Source organism: Monodon monoceros, unplaced genomic scaffold (genome assembly GCF_005190385.1).
Source record: "Monodon monoceros isolate NGI ecotype Baffin Bay Population unplaced genomic scaffold, NGI_Narwhal_1 Super_Scaffold_6, whole genome shotgun sequence".
Taxonomy (NCBI): domain Eukaryota; kingdom Metazoa; phylum Chordata; class Mammalia; order Artiodactyla; family Monodontidae; genus Monodon; species Monodon monoceros.
The window spans coordinates 11,560,992-11,579,723 of record NW_021703783.1 but is presented as its reverse complement, the minus strand read 5'-3'; the positions used below and the strand labels follow the sequence as shown (position 1 = coordinate 11,579,723).

The window sequence follows — 18,732 nt, the reverse complement described above, 5'->3', positions numbered from 1 at the left end:
GGAAAACACTCCTATACCAGAGCAAATGAAACAGGGGATGCAATTATTTTTTAATAAGAATATTTTACATTTAAATTGTGCTTTACAGTTTACAAAGTGCTTTCACAGATTATCTCATTTGGGCTGCCCTGTAATCCCAGGAGGTGGAAGGGATTATGATTCTCATTTTTACAGAGAGGTGACATGACTAAGTGACTGTGGGCAAGCTATCTTTTCTTTATGTTGCCTTGTTTTATTGCTAGCTCTCCCATGTTTTTCATCAAATACTGGGTTTTCACTAACCTGAGGCGTATACTGCATGTTGTTAAATAGCTATTAAAACTTAGAAAATACGCTCATTCAAAATTTCTTCACAGCCATCGTTTTGCTTCAAAGTGATAGAAATCTATATAGGCAATACACCTTTAATAATAGTATAGCACATTTTGTCATGAGCAGTTTGTTCCTTCAGAAATTATCATGAAACAGATTGAGAGCTAAATATGAAATGCTGAGCTCTCCAGTTAAAGCAGGAACATCATTTCATTCAGATCAGCTCTAGACAGACGAAGCAGAAGAAATGGCTGTACAATTATTCTATTTTTTTTTCCAGTCATTGTAGTACACTACCCAGCTCAAGTTTCAGACAATTTATGGAGGGGATGGTATGGCATAGTTGGCTTGGCTAATAACTTTCTTAGCAGGACAGATTCTAGAGGGGTAGTAATCACATTCTGGGACCCTCCTTCTATAGAAGCATAGTCATTTTTATAGCGTTCATATACAGGGTTTAATATCTCATGAACAAACGCAAATTTTTGTTTTAAAAGAAAAATAACATACCCTTGGGCAAATGAAGTAAGCTCCTTAAAATTATGTTAACAGTTAATGTTGTTCTTCCATATCTTTTTTCAGACGCTCTAGTAAGTTCTATAAAAAGTAGAGAAAAACAAAACTCTTATCTTTAGGTATGCTTTTTCTTTGCAAAACTAATTTCACAGAACAGTCAGATATGTCATAATGGGCCTCTTGGGGAGGTAATTTTTTATTCAACTTGACGTGAAAGTTACGAGTAATTAATTATGTCTTCTGTTTATACTTCGTCAGATAAGGGTATTAAACAGAAGAGCTGAGAGGAACACAGAACACGGCCATTAATCTGTTTAATTTGCAAATCTAATGCAATCAAAAGGAAGACATTAGTGTTAAAATTGTTTTTGTCCAGGTGGTATCTTTCGTGGAGGGAAAAGCCTGTCTGATGTGTAAATGTCACATAAAGCAGCAAGTCACACAATCCCGTGCAGGTTTCTAAAGCCAGGGCAAAAAATTCTCCCTCGTGCTTATAGCATTGACTCTGAAAGCTCTGGATGTACAAAAACTGAAACCCGGGCTCTCCACATCAGCACATTCCACTCCTTTCAGCTCTGTGCAATTATCTAACAAAGCTCAGACGCCACAGATCCATTAAACTGAAGAAGGTGATAAACAAAGGCATAAACCTGGCACTTGTGAATTTGCAGGAGTCCTCTGACAGTCAGCAGGCCTTGGTCTAGGAACATGTGACTCACAGACTGACAGAAAGGAGAAACTGCAGGAAAAATTTTGGATGACCAGGAATCCATTGTCTCCAAGGACTACCCCATACCCCACTTCTCTCCAGATGGCAGTCCCCACCGAGGACTTAGAAACCGATTCGGTCACCTGTGTCTCAGGATATTTCTAGAGGAAAAAGAAGAGGCAGAAGTTGTAAGCTAGTGAGTGGGGAAATAAAAGTCATGCCAGAGTTTTCACACAAAACAGTGTGGGACAGTGTGCAAAGGTTTCTATGGTCAAACAAAGGTTTCATTCTTAACTGCTTCGGTACCTCTCTGAAACTCAGTTTCCCCATTACTGAAGTAGTGATAACGATGCTCAGGGTTATATAAGAATGCCCTCTGAACAGCAGCCATCCAATATACGGTAGTGATTATCAGTATCTTCACCATCATTCTCAGTAACGCAGTGAGGTTTGGAAGAACTTCTGATTTGTGCCCAGTATATTTATATTGGTTGTTTCCTTTGGGACATACCTTATATACAAATGTGGCACTATCGGTAATTCATTGATTGCTGAGTTGGCAGCCTGTTTACCTACATAACAGAGGTTTAGATCTTTTATTTAGTTTTGGCTAGCAAAATGTAATTTTAACTCGTAGTTTTAAATAAAATATAAAACTGTAGAAGAAATTTTACAGGTATGGGGTAATATACATGTGAATAATAATTACTATAATAAACGTGGCAATGTTTATGTCACACATGGAGGATATAAATTTGAAAGTATGCTGACAGTTATGACTTGTCTCTGAAAAAAAATCCATTTATTTTCCATTTATCTTTAAGAGTGCATACAGATTAATGCATAAACAACATGACCCAGGGGAGTTTAAGTCTAGGGACTAATTTACTGAACTACCCAAGCAACAGAGGATTATTTTATCTAAATTAAGACAGAGCACACGTATTTAGAATTAAGCATTTTGCATTTAACAGCAAATTCAGAATTATAAAAGCAATTAAAGCTAAAATGAGGTATGATCATTTTTTTTTCCTGCACACCACTGCTGAGCTAAAGCTCATTTTAATGTTTGCCTTTGCAGAACTGTTGAACAGAAGGTTGTGAATAGAAGTTCATGGCTGGGCAAAACCACCTTGCTTCCAACTCGAATCCATTCTTCCTGCTTTTATTCAACCTTGTTAAACAGGACTTCAATTTTCTCACATTCCTACTCTTGTTCCCCTGTTTCTCCCATCTGGAGTGTTTTCTTTAACCTAGTCTGTCTATCTGAATTGCAACGGATAAGGTTCACATCAAAATTTGTCTTCCTTCGTGAAACCAGTGTTCCCTCAAGCCTAAGTGCGTTCTCCCTTATCTGAAGGGAAAGGCACTTGACTGAATAGGGTTGTCTGTCTCATTCCTTTGGAAGTTAGTATATTACTACTTCAGGCTTCTCTTACAGGTAGGAAGTCGTATACATATAGCCCTTTTACATGTAACATGTTTATGTTATTTTCCCTTACCGTACAGACTTCCTAAGGACATGACTTTGTTTTACACTCTTAAAAATGATGAATACAGCACTTTCCTTATATGTCCAGTTTCATACACGTTTGAGGATTCATTGGTTGAAATCCTTAAACATCTATTCACCTTCCCATATCCTCCATCCATCTCCCCTGTTTTACTCAAGCCGCCTAAGCTCCTCTTATAACTTTCGAATTCATTCTAATTTATTTATATTATTTCCAGATATGTTATTTAATAATTGTTAAAAGAACGGAAGAATGACATTACTTCATCAATCAACGTATTTTGTCCTAACTTCCCCAAATGGTAATTTCCACGACTCCATTTTTACCTGATTCTCTGAAGAGTTATGAAAATGTTAACATTGGTGGTATGGGAATGCCTTAATATCTGCCCCTTTCCAGAATTCAATAGATACATCTCATAAGGACATAGTTCAATAGGCAGCCTTCCTCATAATGCATCTGAGTTTGCAGCTAATAGTTTTATTGAGGTCCTTGTGTATTTTCCTGATTTTCTTTTTCACATTTGCTTAGATAGCCTTACCCTCCCTTGCAAGTATAATTATTGTCTTTCAGAGACTGTCCTCTTCAGAAAGGGGCTGTATCTGCCAGTTAGTCAGTTAAAATACTTAGCAAGGGCCAGGCACAAATACAAGAGAGAGAAGAAGATAAAACAAACTAAATAAAGTTATTTTAACCTTTTTCTTTGAGAAAATTATAGATTTATAGGAGGTTGCAAAGAAATGTACAGGCAGGTCCCATGCACCTTTCACCCTGCCTCTTTCAATGTTGATATTTTGCATATCAAACAAGAAAATATCCCAAACAAGGAAACATCCAAAGTATGAAATGGACATTGGTCCAATCCATAAAATTTACTGAGCTTCCACAAGTGACTATGCACTCATCTGTGTGTGTGTATTTGTAGATCTACACACTTAGATCACAAGTATAACTTCATGTGAGTACCACAACCATCAAGGTACACAACTGTTCCATTATCACAAGGCTCCCTCATGCTGCCCCTTCACAGACAGGTACACTTTCTCCTCTACTCCATGTAATCCTTAATCCTTGCTGACCAACAATTTGTTCTCCATCTCCATAATTTTGTTGTTCCTAGGATATTTTATAAATGGAATTAGATCGTATGAAACGTTTTGAGATTGGCTTTTTTCACTCAGCATAATTTTCTTGTGGTTCGTTCAAGTTGCTGTGTGTTTCAATAATTCATTCCTTTTTGTCGCTGAGTAATAATATCACATGGTACAGAAATACCACTGTTTGTTTAACCACTCACCTATTGAAGGGCATTTTGGTTATTTTCAGTGTTTGGTTAGTACAAAGCTACTATAAACATTCCTGCACAAGCTTCAGTGTTTTGCTGAAGAGAATTACAATTCCTCTTACACAGCCAAATCATCTTGTTTAGAGCAGAAGTTTTCAGAGATGGATGACATGGGTGAGGAGCTAGTGATTCCATACTGCATCAAATATGTTTGTTAGTATATTCAGGAAGGAGTAACCATCTGTCCTGGTTTTCCCAGAACAGGCCGATTTATGTCTGCTGTCCTGGTATAATGATTCCCTTCAGTCTTGGAAGTGCCGCAGTTGGTATGATAAATTATATAATCACTCTGATTCAGATTTATTTTTTTTACTGAAGATAAAAAATAGCTGATTAGAAGATACAGTTGATTTATAATGTTGTGTTAGTTTCAGGTGTACAAGATTCAGATTTCTTAAAGATACCAAGCATTGCTATGCCTGCTTGCCTATGATAGAATTGCATTTTTGTAGATTGCTGTTTTGTAATCTCTCTGAGCATCAGTGGAGTGATTCTAGAGTATGAGAAATGAGATAGTGTTTGTGCAATGAAAGATAGTCTTGCTGAAGTCTCTACTTTTCTGCCGCCTCCTTTTCTGTTAGAAAACGTTTCTTCCTATGTTTCAGTTTTATGGTTGGGGACAGCTTCCAGGCTCATGACTTAGCTCCTGTGTCTTAGCTCATGTCATAGCTCCACAACTGGAGAGGAGAGTACTCTTTCCTACTGTTGCCAGTTTGGAAGTAATTGCAGGGATGGATTCTGATAGGTTTGGCTTAGATCACATGCCAATCTCAAAGACAGTAGTCAGGTACAGTCCCCAAATGGGCTTAGCTTAGGTCAGGGTTCACCCCTTGACTGATCACTGTCCGGGGTATTAAGGTCAAGTAGGATCCTTTCCAACCATAAGGATTGAAAAGGAGTTTTCCTCAAAGGATGGCAGGTGTTGGAGAAGATGGCAGATTTGGCCATTGGAGGAATGGTGATCTGGGCAGTCACTCTAATTTCTGTCTTCAGTGAAGAGGCCGGCACACTAGCAAATGACACACAACTGGAAGAGCACAGCCGAAATTCAGTCCTGTACCTTTTTGACTACAGAGCCTATAGTCTTAAGTTTTATTATGCATTATATTTAGCTGTGGAGAAATGGAAAATAAATGCCTGTCAATATAGCCTCTGCAGTTTTTCTATGTGACTAATTCTGAAGTAACCACACTAATGGGACGCACACATGTAGGTGATGATCCCCAACATTTCGTGGTCATAATCAATACCTATGATCACCCCTATGTCCTTCCCTGGTGAAAGTACAATTGGGAATTGAATATAATTGAACCTCAGACCCCTGGCTTAATTCCTAAATTGAAGAGGACTGAAAATGCTCAGGCTCTGAAAAAATTATCATAGCACATTTAAGTGAAAAGAGCATGCTAAAATAGTGGGACAATTTGATACTTTTTTTTTTTTTTTACATACCCACTCCAGTACACAGGCATAGGAAAAAAATTTGGAATGATATGTCCCCCAGATGGTAGTTATTTTAGAACTGAATATGTAGGAATGGCTACTTTCTTCCTTTTCTGCCTGTTGTATTTTATATATTTTCCACAGTGAACATGTATTAGTTTTCAAATTTTTAATCCATTATAAAGTTCTTATGATTGGTGATGCACGCCAGATTCAGACTTACTTTGAGATTTCAAATTAAGAAATCCCTACTTCAGAACCACAAGAATCCACATGGTGAAAAGGCTAATTGGAGGCCTCAGCATAGCAACAAGAATTTTAATAGAAAGAGTCTCATTAGGTTTCCAATTAGCCTTCAAAAAATAAGTAAAAAGATGTGGCAACAGGAAAGAACCTGGAGCACCTCTCAAGGGGGGCTGACTTTCAGCAGATTTAACAGTTTTACCTAATTAAAAAGAAGCACATAAGCTAAGTTTTCAAGATTAAGTCCATAGTGCTTAATTCTAAGTTGTTGCAATCATTTTAGCACAGTTTTGATAATACCAGAATCTTCATATTAAAAATCCCAAGTACCTATCCGTTTTGAATGAGACCTATAGTTATTTCTGCAAGACTAATTAAAAAGTATAATTTAGTTAGGGGAAACTGTAGAAGAAAGTCCCCATAATGATGCATAACAAACTTGGCCACATCCCATCACTATCTTTATATGTAAATAACACTATAATAACCTAGCTTTTTCTAAAATCCTTTAAGGAGGACCAAATGACTCACTGTTTAATAATACATTACAGACATTATACAATTCCCTTGGCTTTTTATTATTCACCTTATTAATCAACTTAACATTCAGAAACTTTAGAAGTCAATTTTTCTTCCTAGATAACATCTAGGAATTTTAAGTACATCCAAGTAATAAGGTATTTCTTATGGTAATGCTGTTGGCCCTTATTGTAAAAATGATGGTTATACTTTGTGGAATTTGTCAAGAGCACTCTCATTTTTAGGATTACACTTTAGTTTTCAGCACAACATCAAAATAAATCGACATCCTAAAGCAATATTACAAGACTATCTATTTTCTGGACCACCAACTTGACTTAAATAGGAAATTCCTAGTTTATCTGAGACAAAGAATGATGTATGACAATTAGCCTAATTCTGATGCACCACACAGAGAGAGAAAGAGACTCATATAAATGTGTTCTTGGAGATTTCCAGAAATTTTGTTTTGATACTAAAAAAAGAAGATTGTTAAACTTAAAAATAATAATTTATTAATTGCAGAATTGTTAATATTATTTTTATACTCTTTAGGTGCACTTCTCCTTATACATTCACGGAGGGGAAAACCTCTTTTTAGCCATTTATGTGAGTGTACAAATAATCTGATCACAATTTTTCCTGTATTTTTGACTCTAGAGGAGATATTGATTTATCAACAAACAAAAAGAAAATTAAAGTCATAGAGAAAAAAATTACAACTGACTCAAACTTCCACACTTTACCAATACAGTAATAGACTATGGGTATAAGTTAGTATATTACAAGACAGTGTAATACCATTCAATTCTCTAGCGAAATAGTGTAAGTAATAGTACTTATTTCATGCATACATTTTTGTATTCTAGTCATTTGAAAATCTTGACAGTCCAGATTTTTCGTGTATATATACTAACATTTTAATGACTACAATACTAATTTAATCAGCCTGTTTAACTGTCTGTCCATGTTTGGATAATAAAATACTTATTATCTAGTATTCAACTGAGTATGAAAATTATCATTTGTTTCTGTATAAAGTTACCTATTGGGATCTTAAACAAGAAAGCACATTCATTGTCTGAAATCCATTAAAAAAATTTCTGTGAGGTACCAATATGCATTTAAAAAAAGAAAAAATATCATTTGAAGGAATAAAGGGACTCATAAGTTTTAATGATTGAAGAAAAATAACAATGATCGTCTGAGCTTCAGTCAGTCATGTGAGTTTCTGGAAATGCCTTCAGAGGTCTAGATCCAATCTGAGTATATTCATATACATTGTGAGGGAAAAATAAAGAAAAAACATTATGTAAAAAATTATTTTTATTTTTGATATCCTCAAATTGTAGAGCCAAGAAAAGAACACATTTTTAGATTTGAAAAACCCCAAAACTACTTTGTTTACAAGTTAAAGTAAATTTTATGCACAATGAATAAAATAGAGAATAAGTGATCAAAAAAGCTGTTTTTACTTCATTACAGATGAGAATTTGCCACACAGGGGAACCCATTCATTGCTTGAGGACACACCATTTACCAGTGGTTGATTCTGACAATACAATAGCAAGAAAAAAAAAATGTGTGAGGAACCTTATCTTGATGTCTAAAAGACTTTATTTTCACCTGTGGTAATAAATCCTTTGCTACCTCCGCAAGACCAATGGAACAGCATCTCGAGATTATCTCCCCGTTGTGACTACACTCTCTCCCTCAGCACTGCCTGCCCAATGGACCCTCTCTCCTAGTTCATCTCACTGTGCATTGTCTCCGTTCCCTGAACTTGCACGCTTGCAACCTGGTTTTCCTCTGTCTCGAATCTGTCCCATAACTCCCGTTTGACCTTTCTCACCCTATGTATTCATTCAATATTCATCCATTTATTCAACAAATATTTACTGAGCATCTACCCTGGGCCGGGCACTCTTCCAACAGCTGGGGATACAGCAGTGAGCAAAAAGGATAAAGACATTGCTTTCATGGAACCTACAAGCATTCCAATAGAGGAGTTAAGTAATAATAAAGAGCTAATATAATGTCATGTAGTGAGTGATATATTCTCTAAAGAAAATAAACCTGGGTAAAAGTGGTAAAATTTGAGTGATGGGTTGATTTTTAGATTGGCTGTTCAGGAAAGACATTTTAAGGAACCACCCTTTGAGCAGAGATTGGCGCTCTCAGCCCCTTACCACGGTTCATCACAGAACTCCTTTGGGAAGAATGAGACTCGTCTTCTACCCATCTGGCTATTGTGGCCATGAAAGAGAAGAAAGGACAGCAGCCAGAAATCTTGGACTGGTGTAAATAGCTTAAAGCAGTATGATGGACGGTTGAGGACAGGACAGAGAGATGACAAGCTTCTCACATTTTATCTTTATAACCTGTCAAGTCTGTTGGCAAGCAGGTCTTCAGAACATGCAAGAAAGCAGGAGCAGTCACAAGCTAGTGTCATACTAAAATGAAACAGAGATAGAAGTAATGTGTGAAAGATACAACCAGAAATAGTTCATCTCAACAGCAAACCAAACCGAACAACAAAGTGACTGTCCAAAAGTGGAAGAGCCACCTCTCAGCTGATAGTAATTTCACCATTTATGACCAATTGGCAGTAATATTAGAGGCAAGATCTAAGTACCAGCTTAAGTATTGAACTAGACGATCTTTGAAAAGTATAGTTTTATGATTCAATGAAATACACTGAACAAAATATGTTGTTCTCTTAGGTCATATATTAAGACAATCATATTTAAAAATCGTGTTAAAATTAATTTTCTATCTTTTTAACAGTCAAAAGCCAAAGAAATTTTTGTATGTACAGTTACCAAACCCAGAGTTAGCGCAACCCATAAAATAAGGAAAATATACACATTTTTTTCTTCCAAGAGAGTTGAACATCAGTCCTTGAAAAGAAAGTTGGGAATAGTTGCTCTCCTTCACGCAAATTCTTCAGATTCTGAGATTTAGACTATGATTGATGTTACTGGTATGTTTCCCCTATCATTAAATTTACTTTTCTCATTAAGGAAAGAGAGAGATAAAGAGAAGAAGTGTCTAGTGTACAAATATAGATATTGTTTCTTAAAGTGTATTCACTATTCCCATGAATCATTTTTAGAAAATCATTCTGCACTCGAAGTTGGGAAATGCTCCACACTATATCCTCCTACTGGAAGCACGATGCATATTAACACAGTGAAGGTCCTAAGAAATCCTGGTACAAAAAATAATAATAAATGAATTAATACTAGTTTAAACAAAGTTAAACAGATTACTTCCCAAATTCATGTCAGCACAGAAGTGTTTATTTTTAGTAATATCTGTTAACATTTTAAGTCTCTAATGTTCCATGGAGTACACTTGGGAAGATGCTGCTCTAGACACATTTTTAATTGTTCTTCTTCTTTGACTTTTGCTTTGGGCTACTTTTACTGTCCTATTTCTTTCTTTCTCTTTTTCTTTTTGGACACAACACTTATTGAGTGCTTACTGTACTCTAGGCACTGTTTAAAATATGTTATGGTCATTATCTCACTTATTCCTGACAATCATCCTCTGAGATAAACATAGCCAATCACCATAGGGACCCCAGAGAGGTGAAATAATTTCCCCCATATCCTGCTGTTGGTAAAAGGCACAGTCCAGAGAGCTGAGATTGAAATCAGGTCTCTCTGACCCAATGATGCCGATCCTTTTTAACAAAAGGCCAGTTCTCAACTCTTCTACTCCCAGAAGCATACCACCCTTCCCAAGCTCTGAGAGACCAACAGCCTACTTATTTCCCAATCCAAAGATTTTCCAGACTTTAGCTTATAGTACCTCTCCATCGCATTTGATGCAGTTTGCCAATCCCTCTCACCTGAAATTTCCTAGACCTTGGATTTCCTTGATTCTTATACCTCTCTGGCTGTTCCTTCTTCATCTTCTAAGGCTCCTTAGTAAATGTTACTTGCTCCTCAGGCCCCACCCTGGCCCATTGCTCTTCTCTCCTTTGCCCTCTGCTGGGACATCCCCATTCACATCTCCAGGTCTGCCCTCTCCCCTAGACAACAGACTCATATCTAAGTACCTGCTTTTTTTAGGCACTTCAAATTCAAAAGATCCTCCACTAACCTCCTCATGTACTACAGCAGTGGAGGTCCCAGCAGGACACTCAGGGGAAATCTATGGAGTTTAATCAAGAGACCGTTAATTAAGGTGTAGAGCAGGAGTAGTGATACTAAACAGGGATGATAAAGTACCCAGGGACTAACAGCAGTGAGAAGCTATTACCCTAAAGAGACCAGGGGAGGAAGCTGTTTCTGGAACTTGGCCAGAACTCGGCCTTGAAAGAGGAGCTGACTACAGGATTGAAAGAGGGGATGAAGCCATTGCCTATCAGGGTCCAGCCAGCGTGGACTCCTACCAGTAATCTTCTGTTAGTGCCTCCTATTAGTCAAACTCACTGCTGGCCAAAGGGCAAGGGGTCCTGAAGAAGCAGTCTTTACAGGGAAGCTCCCTGGCACTGAGGGTGGAGAAGGAGGTAGGCTGATCTGAAGGAGAATGGACACCACCAGTACACTTGGTACCTTTTGTTTTTTTTTTGCAATACGTGGGCGTCTCACTGTTGTGGCCTCTCCCACTGCGGAGCACAGGCTCCGGAAGCGCAGGCTCAGCGGCCATGGCTCACGGGCCCAGCCGCTCCGCGGCATGTGGGATCTTCCCGGACCGGGGCACGAACCCGTGTCCCCTGCATCGGCAGGCAGACTCTCAGCCACTGCGCCACCAGGGAAGCCCCAGACTTTTAAATGATGACAGTAAACAGCAGTTGAGGTAACGCTGGAGCAATCCAGAGTACTATTTTTTGGGGAAAATAACATATTGGTATTTTGATTTATGATTTTAATAAGTTCTTAATATAAGGGATGGGTAATATTTTATGTTTTTGGTGTAATGATTGCATTTTAATCATAATGATTTAATTCACACAATGATAATTTCCTCCTATTTTCCTTAAAGATGAGTTCACAAGTCAATATTATGATATTTTAACACTTCTCAGTCAGAAAATATTTATATAATGACGAAAATTTGAATCCTGTCTATTAAGCTTCTATTATATGCCTAACACCACATACTAGGCCCCATGGAAGACAAAAATTTACAATAGACATGCATTTATTTCAAAAATATTTACAGTGTATTTGGAGTAGTTAAATGACCATGATGTTTTCTAGTAGAGCCCATCATTGTACTGGGGCTATGCTTCTGAAAATGCAACACCACTGGAAGTGTGTACCTGAAGGCACTAAACTAGGAAGAAAACAAGAAAGAAATCTCTGCGGTCACAGCTTAAGCGTTCTATCGTGCCACGCTGCTACCAATCCCAATGGCTTAGGTGCACCGACTGTATCCAGCACCAAAGAGCCTTTGCAAACCCTCAAGACTCAAGTTGGAATTATATTTATAAGACCCAGGGGTCAATGTGCTTATAAGTTTAAATACCTCCAAGTTGGATATTTAGATGCTAGAAATACCACTACATTTAAAAGTAAAGTACAATTCATATTGTTTTAATTATTTATGCATACAGACGTATGCTTTCTTATGGGCCAAAATGAGAAAGAGGTAAGTGTGAATTTTCTGTGCTTTCATACAGTATCAATCTTTCATATAACAAAGAAGAAAAGAAAACAACAGATGTTCACATTAGGAAGGATTATCACTCAATCCCCTGCAGAAGACCAGTCCAGTGAACCTTCTCCAACTTACTAGGGATGTCACGTATAAAAGGGTTTCTCTAATAGGCTGGCAACAACACTTGTCAAGGAAGTCAACTGACAAAGGAGTTAATGGCAGCAAACTTCACTGCAAGGAGGAGGGTCTAAGCTGCTTCAGAAAGATGAAAAGGTTATGGTTCATCTGCCGACATTGTATAATATAGAATGTGCATGTAAAACCTCCAGAAGGAAAGTGAAGATTCTTGTGTGTGTGTGTGAGAGAGAGACAGAGACAGAGACAGAGAGGTGCGGGGAGAGACATGGGGGTGGCGGTGGAGAGAAAGGCTGAGAGAATAAGGAAGAAAAAGAAAAAGAGAGAGGGGTCACAGGGAAGTGGAGAAAGGCAGATAAAACTTGGAAAGTGGGTATTTCTCCCGAATAAAAATACTATGGTCAACATGGTAACACTCATGCTTTATAGAATTAAACATAAACCTCTTTCAGAAAATGTAATTGAGGCCCTTTCAAATTTAATGTTCCTTGATTATGTATCACGAAAGAGCAGAAATGGAAGGAAATATAGAGAGGAGGTTCAGAAAGAAAGAAGGATTCTGGCCAAACCTGTGAGTTTAGGGAAACCTTCCAGTTGACTACTAATGAGCACCGTTTCAGGGAAGGCAGAATCTAAATTCCTATGATGTCATATGCTACAACTTGCCTCTTTGTTGACAAAATACTGATGTCGAGTGAACTGATATAGGAAGCAATTTTCAAGGAGAGGTGTAGTAAAGATAGGATAGGTGAGAGAAGTTACATTGTTTTTACTAGAATTATGGGAAGATGTATGAGAGGGAAAATCTAAATGGAGTAGTATTTATCTGGTGATTAAATAAATAATACATAAATAATACTCCAATAAATACTACTCGATTTACATTCACATGTGGGTAGAAGACTTTGAGATTGGTAGGCTCCCAGTATACCTGATAACAGAGTTCTTTTGTTTCCTGTTTTTAAAAATAGAAATATACCATCAATATTGATATGAAAGTAGAAATTTTCATAACCAACATTGTGTTTATGAAACATCAATTATGCAGCTATTAGCTTCATAACATAAAGTGGATGATTTAAACAATTGGCGATGACTGATTAAATGTGCCCATCATTAAGCCATGGAGAGGGAACAATGCACGAAAGCTTCCTTAGCCAGGCACCTTGAGGCTACCTCAATGAAACTGGTTATAGCCAATCTTACAGATTCAAAATTTCAGACTTTCCCACCACTTATGTCCAGCTGCTTGTTTCTGATTTGTGGAAAAGACAAAACTACAAATCAAGCCTCATGTTTGAGTTTCTCTAACTTTATGGCTTTAAGGGATTTTCACTCTCATGTGGAGGATACTTCATACAGAGTAGTGAAAGATTGTCTGACATAATGAGAACTACAGAGATTTGGGGGGAGGGCTGGGGAAATGGTTTCTTTCTGACTTAGCACAGATATACCTTTTTAGATTTTATCACTGATATTCAATCGACAACTTGGTATTTAATAATGGAATGTTATGTTTCTATCACCACCTGCACGTTAAGTCTGTTTTACTGACACTTATTCAGGACCTTGAATGCAAAAGCATCTCCAAATTATGGAAAGATTATACTGTGAACCCAATTTACCATGTAATATACTATTTCCAAAATGTAAATGCATTACTCTGTGTGCCCAGTTTACCACTCTGAACATCTCTTGTCAACTGTAACAAAATAAGTGAATGAAATAGCATGCGTGAAATACCTGGAAGACTGACTGGCACACATGGTGGGTATTCAATGTACATATATGAAGGCTATATATATATGTATATATATATTTCTTTTGGTATACTTTATATCCATTTGACATAAAACATTGCATTTACATAAAATAAAGAGTAAAGACTTGCTTTACAAAATTACTTGTCTCATTACAATATTTACTAAAAGGCCAGCTTTATTAATGTATTTACTGTGTGATGCAGTTTATCATAATTGACACTAAACTGCAAATGTGCAGGAAAACACCTATTATGTAGAACAGGGTGAACATCTATTACAGTCTATGCCATTACTGACTGCAATTTCTCAATCTGATATCAAGTTTTGATTAGAACTTTTGCTACAAATTTTTAGATTTTTTATGGCGCTCTACCCATACTCCCAAGCCCATCATTTGACCATTTCTGAAATTCTCACTCACTATGAAGATTTCAAATAGAAACCTGAAGTAGTGCCAAAGGTTGGGTTTGGATCAGATGTCATATGTGTAAGTCCTAGCTGATACATAGTAAAATGTGTGGCTGTTCAGTTTCTCACTTTGCATTCATGAAAAATGTTGCACAGACATATAGTTATGACAGAATATGACAAATAGAAAAATTAATAGAAAACTTCATAGTTTGTGTATGTTCGTAAAACATACACGTTTGTGGTATCTGCTTAAAGAGCAACCTCTTCGAGGGAAAATACATGACCAAGCTTATTATTTATCAGATTTTAAATAATATGATTGTTGATAGCTTCAGAAAACGTAAAAACATATTAAATACAATTTAGAATCGTATTTAGGCACTCTGCTGCTGGTTCTTCCGGAAACTATTTTTCCTATTTTCCATTAAGATAATGAACATATGGAATATTTAAAACTGATGCTGTTCTCAATCCGTTGGCTCTGTTCCACTATCTCCTTGTCAGACATTCCCGATTAAGGGTGCATATGAGCAAGAAGTGACTGATAAGAAGACATTTGCATCCTTTAATGTTTCGTCCATTTCTAAGGTAGATATCACTGTGGTGCTGAAAGGATAGCTCCCGGTCACCTGTCGACGTACTTGAGTTTGCTTTGCCGGGGAAGAAGGACTAATAACAGAACTAAAGTAGACACACGGAAGACACGAGTGATAGACAATTACTTCATGACACTTCTCCAAAGACATCTAGCTTAAATTTCTTTAAAAAAAATTTTGCACCGTATAGTTGTCAAACTAGGGGTATTTTGTTTTTGTTTTTAAGCAGTCCTTGTCTATTTTTCTCAGAGTTAAACCCTGAAGCAGGACATTCCAAAGAAGACACGAAAAAGTTAATTATACAGATGTCTGCCATTGAAATTTAGAGGTAGCATCCTCTGTAAATATAGCGGGGGAAAATCTAGACTTTGTAAAGGGTATTCTCAGGTTGGAGATGAGGACTTGGGAAGGGGAGTCCTCTCCAGGCTCAAGCTGACATTCCTTAGTCAAAGAAAACCATGCTCACGACCCAGCCCCGGCAGTCCATTTGAGGCCGCGGAGCTCGGCTCCCGGTGTATAATTCCAGCAGAAGGTAAATTAAGGCAAAGCCTCCGCTCACTCCGTTGGGGGAGGGAGAAAAGGTTAAGCAGCACCGGGGTGCAGTAGCGACCAGAAGGGAAAGTGATCTCATTTTGTCTGAGGAAGCACCATCCGACATGCCCACCTTTGATGCGCATGCCGGCGGCGGTACAAGAGCACAAAGGGGGAAAGCCGGAGGCAGCAAACTTCCCTCTCCTTCCACCCCATCCCTGAAGCCCGCGGAGAACACGCAAACGCAAGGACAACAAAGCGTGCACCGGGGGCGCTGCCAGCAGCCCGGCCATCGCGACCCGGGGCGCGCCGCTCCCCCGCTACAGAGCGAGGGCGCCGGAGCGCGGGCGCAGGCAGGACCGCGGCGGCTGGGGGAGGGGTCCCCTACCTTGAGCAGCACAAAGAGCCAGAGCAGAGGCAGGAGGCGGCGGCCGCCGCGCGTCCTCGCGGGCAGGTGCCCCATCGCGGCGTGGACGGGGACCCTGGGGAACGGTGGCGCCGGCTGGCTCCCCCGGCGGCTCACAATGGCGAACGGGGGCTGCAGCCTCAGACCTTGGGCGCCGAGGCTGCTCCCGGCGGGCGCATGCTGCGTGTGCAGTCCCCCCGCGCCAGCTCCCTTTCGCTTTCTGCTCCCTGGGTCCTCTAGGAACGTGCCAGGTGCTGCTGTTCTCTAACAGCTAAGGATGGAGAGGGTGCGGATTGGAGTGGGCGAGGCTCCGCTGCCGCCGCCGCGGCTGCCGCGCGGTGAGCGAGAGGCGGGGGCCCTGCGCCCAGCCTCCGCGGTCGTCTGGCAGCAGAGATACTCTCACTGTGGGCTGCGGACTCATAAAAGTGACAGCAGCTTCCCAAGCCCCACTCCAGGCTCCGCCCCAACCTCTTCCACAGTCCCTGGGACGCAGAGTTCTGTGGGGCTTCCCTGACTCCTCTTCAGCAACTCAGGAAACAAACACACAGGTCCCTTCCCAATCTTCCTACATCTGCTCTCAGCTAACACTTGGAGGGAAGTGGTGGTTGTGATTGTAGTGATGGAGTTCAGTGTGTGTGTGTGTGTGTGTGTGTGTGTGTGTGTGTGTGATGGGGAGGATACTCCCTCCCATTTCCACTCTCTTCATCCCATTTAAACACTCATTCTCTCTGTCCCACACTCATCCAGGAGGAAATAACACAAGTATATATTTTTTCTGTTTGAGGTCAGAAGTTTTGTAAATTTTAAGGGTTGTCCTTTGACACCTGAGTGGAATATAGAAGGAGGTTGGTTCACATTATATTACACACATTTATAAACACATAAACATTTATATACTTTTTTAAATGTTTAATTATTAAAGAAACTGTCAAACTTTCCCAGAGTGGTTATGCCATTTTACATTCCCACCGGCAAAGTATGAGTAGGGGGAGGGGAAAGAGTGGGTGTGGAATTTAAAAGTGGTAATGTTAGAGATCTTTGTGGTGATGAAACAGTTCTGTATCTTGAATGTGCTGGTGGTTACACAAATCTACCCAGATGATAAAATTGCACAGAAACATACACACACACACGACTGCATGTAAAACTGGTGAGATCTGAATAAGGTCTGTGAACAGTACTGAGGTCAGTTTCCTGGTTTTAATACCTACTGTAGTTATGTAAGATGCTACCTCTGGAAGAAACTGGGGAAAGGTACATGGGGCCATTCTATACATTTTTTCTTATTGAGCTATAATTGACATATGACATTATGTTAGTTTCAGATGTACAACATAATGATTCTATGTTTGTACAGATGGCTGGTATGTATATGTGTAGCTGAGAAAGGTTTAGATTGAATATAATTATACAAGTATATATGTGTGCTAAATTCTTATATGCATAAATCTAGAATAATGGTCTGAATTTATGTGAGAATATTGTCCCTGATGCCTTCCTTTAGAAACTTCTTTTGTTGTCACCTCCCTCTTCATATGCTCACTTTAGTGCCCTTACGTCCGTTCTTCTCTTTCTCTTGAGAAAATATTAGTTGCTTCTCTAGCCCTCGAGGTCAGACTCATGGGCTATCTGAAAATTTTATTCTTGGGACTACACTTGTAGGGCTTTGGTTTGGTATGTTTTCCTTTTATTTTGAAGCACCAGAAGGCAGCATTCTATTCCCACCCACACCCAAAAGTGGCACTAAAATTATCTTATGTCTAGAACAAAAAAGATGTTTCGGCCAGGGACAAAATCACACTCATAATTTGCCAACAATTCTTCTTTTGAATAGAGTTTGATTTTAAAGGGTATGTGTGTCCATGTTGTGGATTATAGATATATATGAAGATATACATATGTGTGTGTATATATATGCATGTGTGTGTAGATACATGGATATAGGCTTAACTGATGTGCGTAGGATATTAGAAATATAGCCTACTAATCATACATTCATCCTGTAAATGCAAAAAGAACTTTCACAGTGATGCACGTTTTTGTAATAATCATATTTTGCTATGTTGTCTTTCTATTTTTTTCCTTAACACTTATATCACAATTTGCTTAGCTCTTTATGCCCTCATAAATATGTACACATGGACCACTTTGGGGGAACAATAAAGCAATAAACAATAAGAGTAAGGCATTCCCCAGTAAAGTATTAGTTATTAACATTATTAATATTCCATTGCACTGTATTCAATCACACTGTGATTAGTTGCCCTGAAGACTGAGGGTATTATTTCATAATCACAGAAAATGTTCTCTCCAGAGAAAAGTATTTTACTTAGCCATTGCTGAATAAAATAGTTTCATTCTTTTTTTTTTTTTGTACTTAAAACAATAACAGGCTTGTGAATCTTTCCAGGAGAGACACCCAAGAAGAATGTGAATGCTGTATCGTCAGCTGTGTGGGGTTTTCAATTCATAGAGCCTGCTGTGTTTGTCTTTGAACTACTGGTTGGTTTCCCAGTGTAATACTTCCAAAGGATGGCGAATCTTATTTTGCTGTTTTCAAGATTCCAAATCAGCGAGAATGTCCATGGGCAACATAAAGTGCATATGGGAATGTATGCTTCAAAATGTTTGTTCTGATTTCATTATCACAACAACACTGCTTGGTAAAGAAGGCTG

At 38.7% G+C, this 18,732-nt stretch overlaps 1 protein-coding gene across 2 annotated transcripts in view; it reads right to left on the bottom strand.

The window, feature by feature from the left end:
* The window catches only part of PTPRO (protein tyrosine phosphatase receptor type O), a 230,956-nt gene extending 214,537 nt beyond the window's left edge, over positions 1-16,419 (bottom strand). For both annotated transcript variants that reach the window (XM_029205425.1, XM_029205426.1), the window contains exon 1: positions 16,039-16,419. In XM_029205425.1, the coding sequence (XP_029061258.1) occupies positions 16,039-16,113 (75 nt within the window). In that variant the 5' untranslated portion in view covers positions 16,114-16,419. The remainder of the gene's footprint in view (positions 1-16,038) is intronic.
* Positions 16,420-18,732: the final 2,313 nt, after the last annotated feature.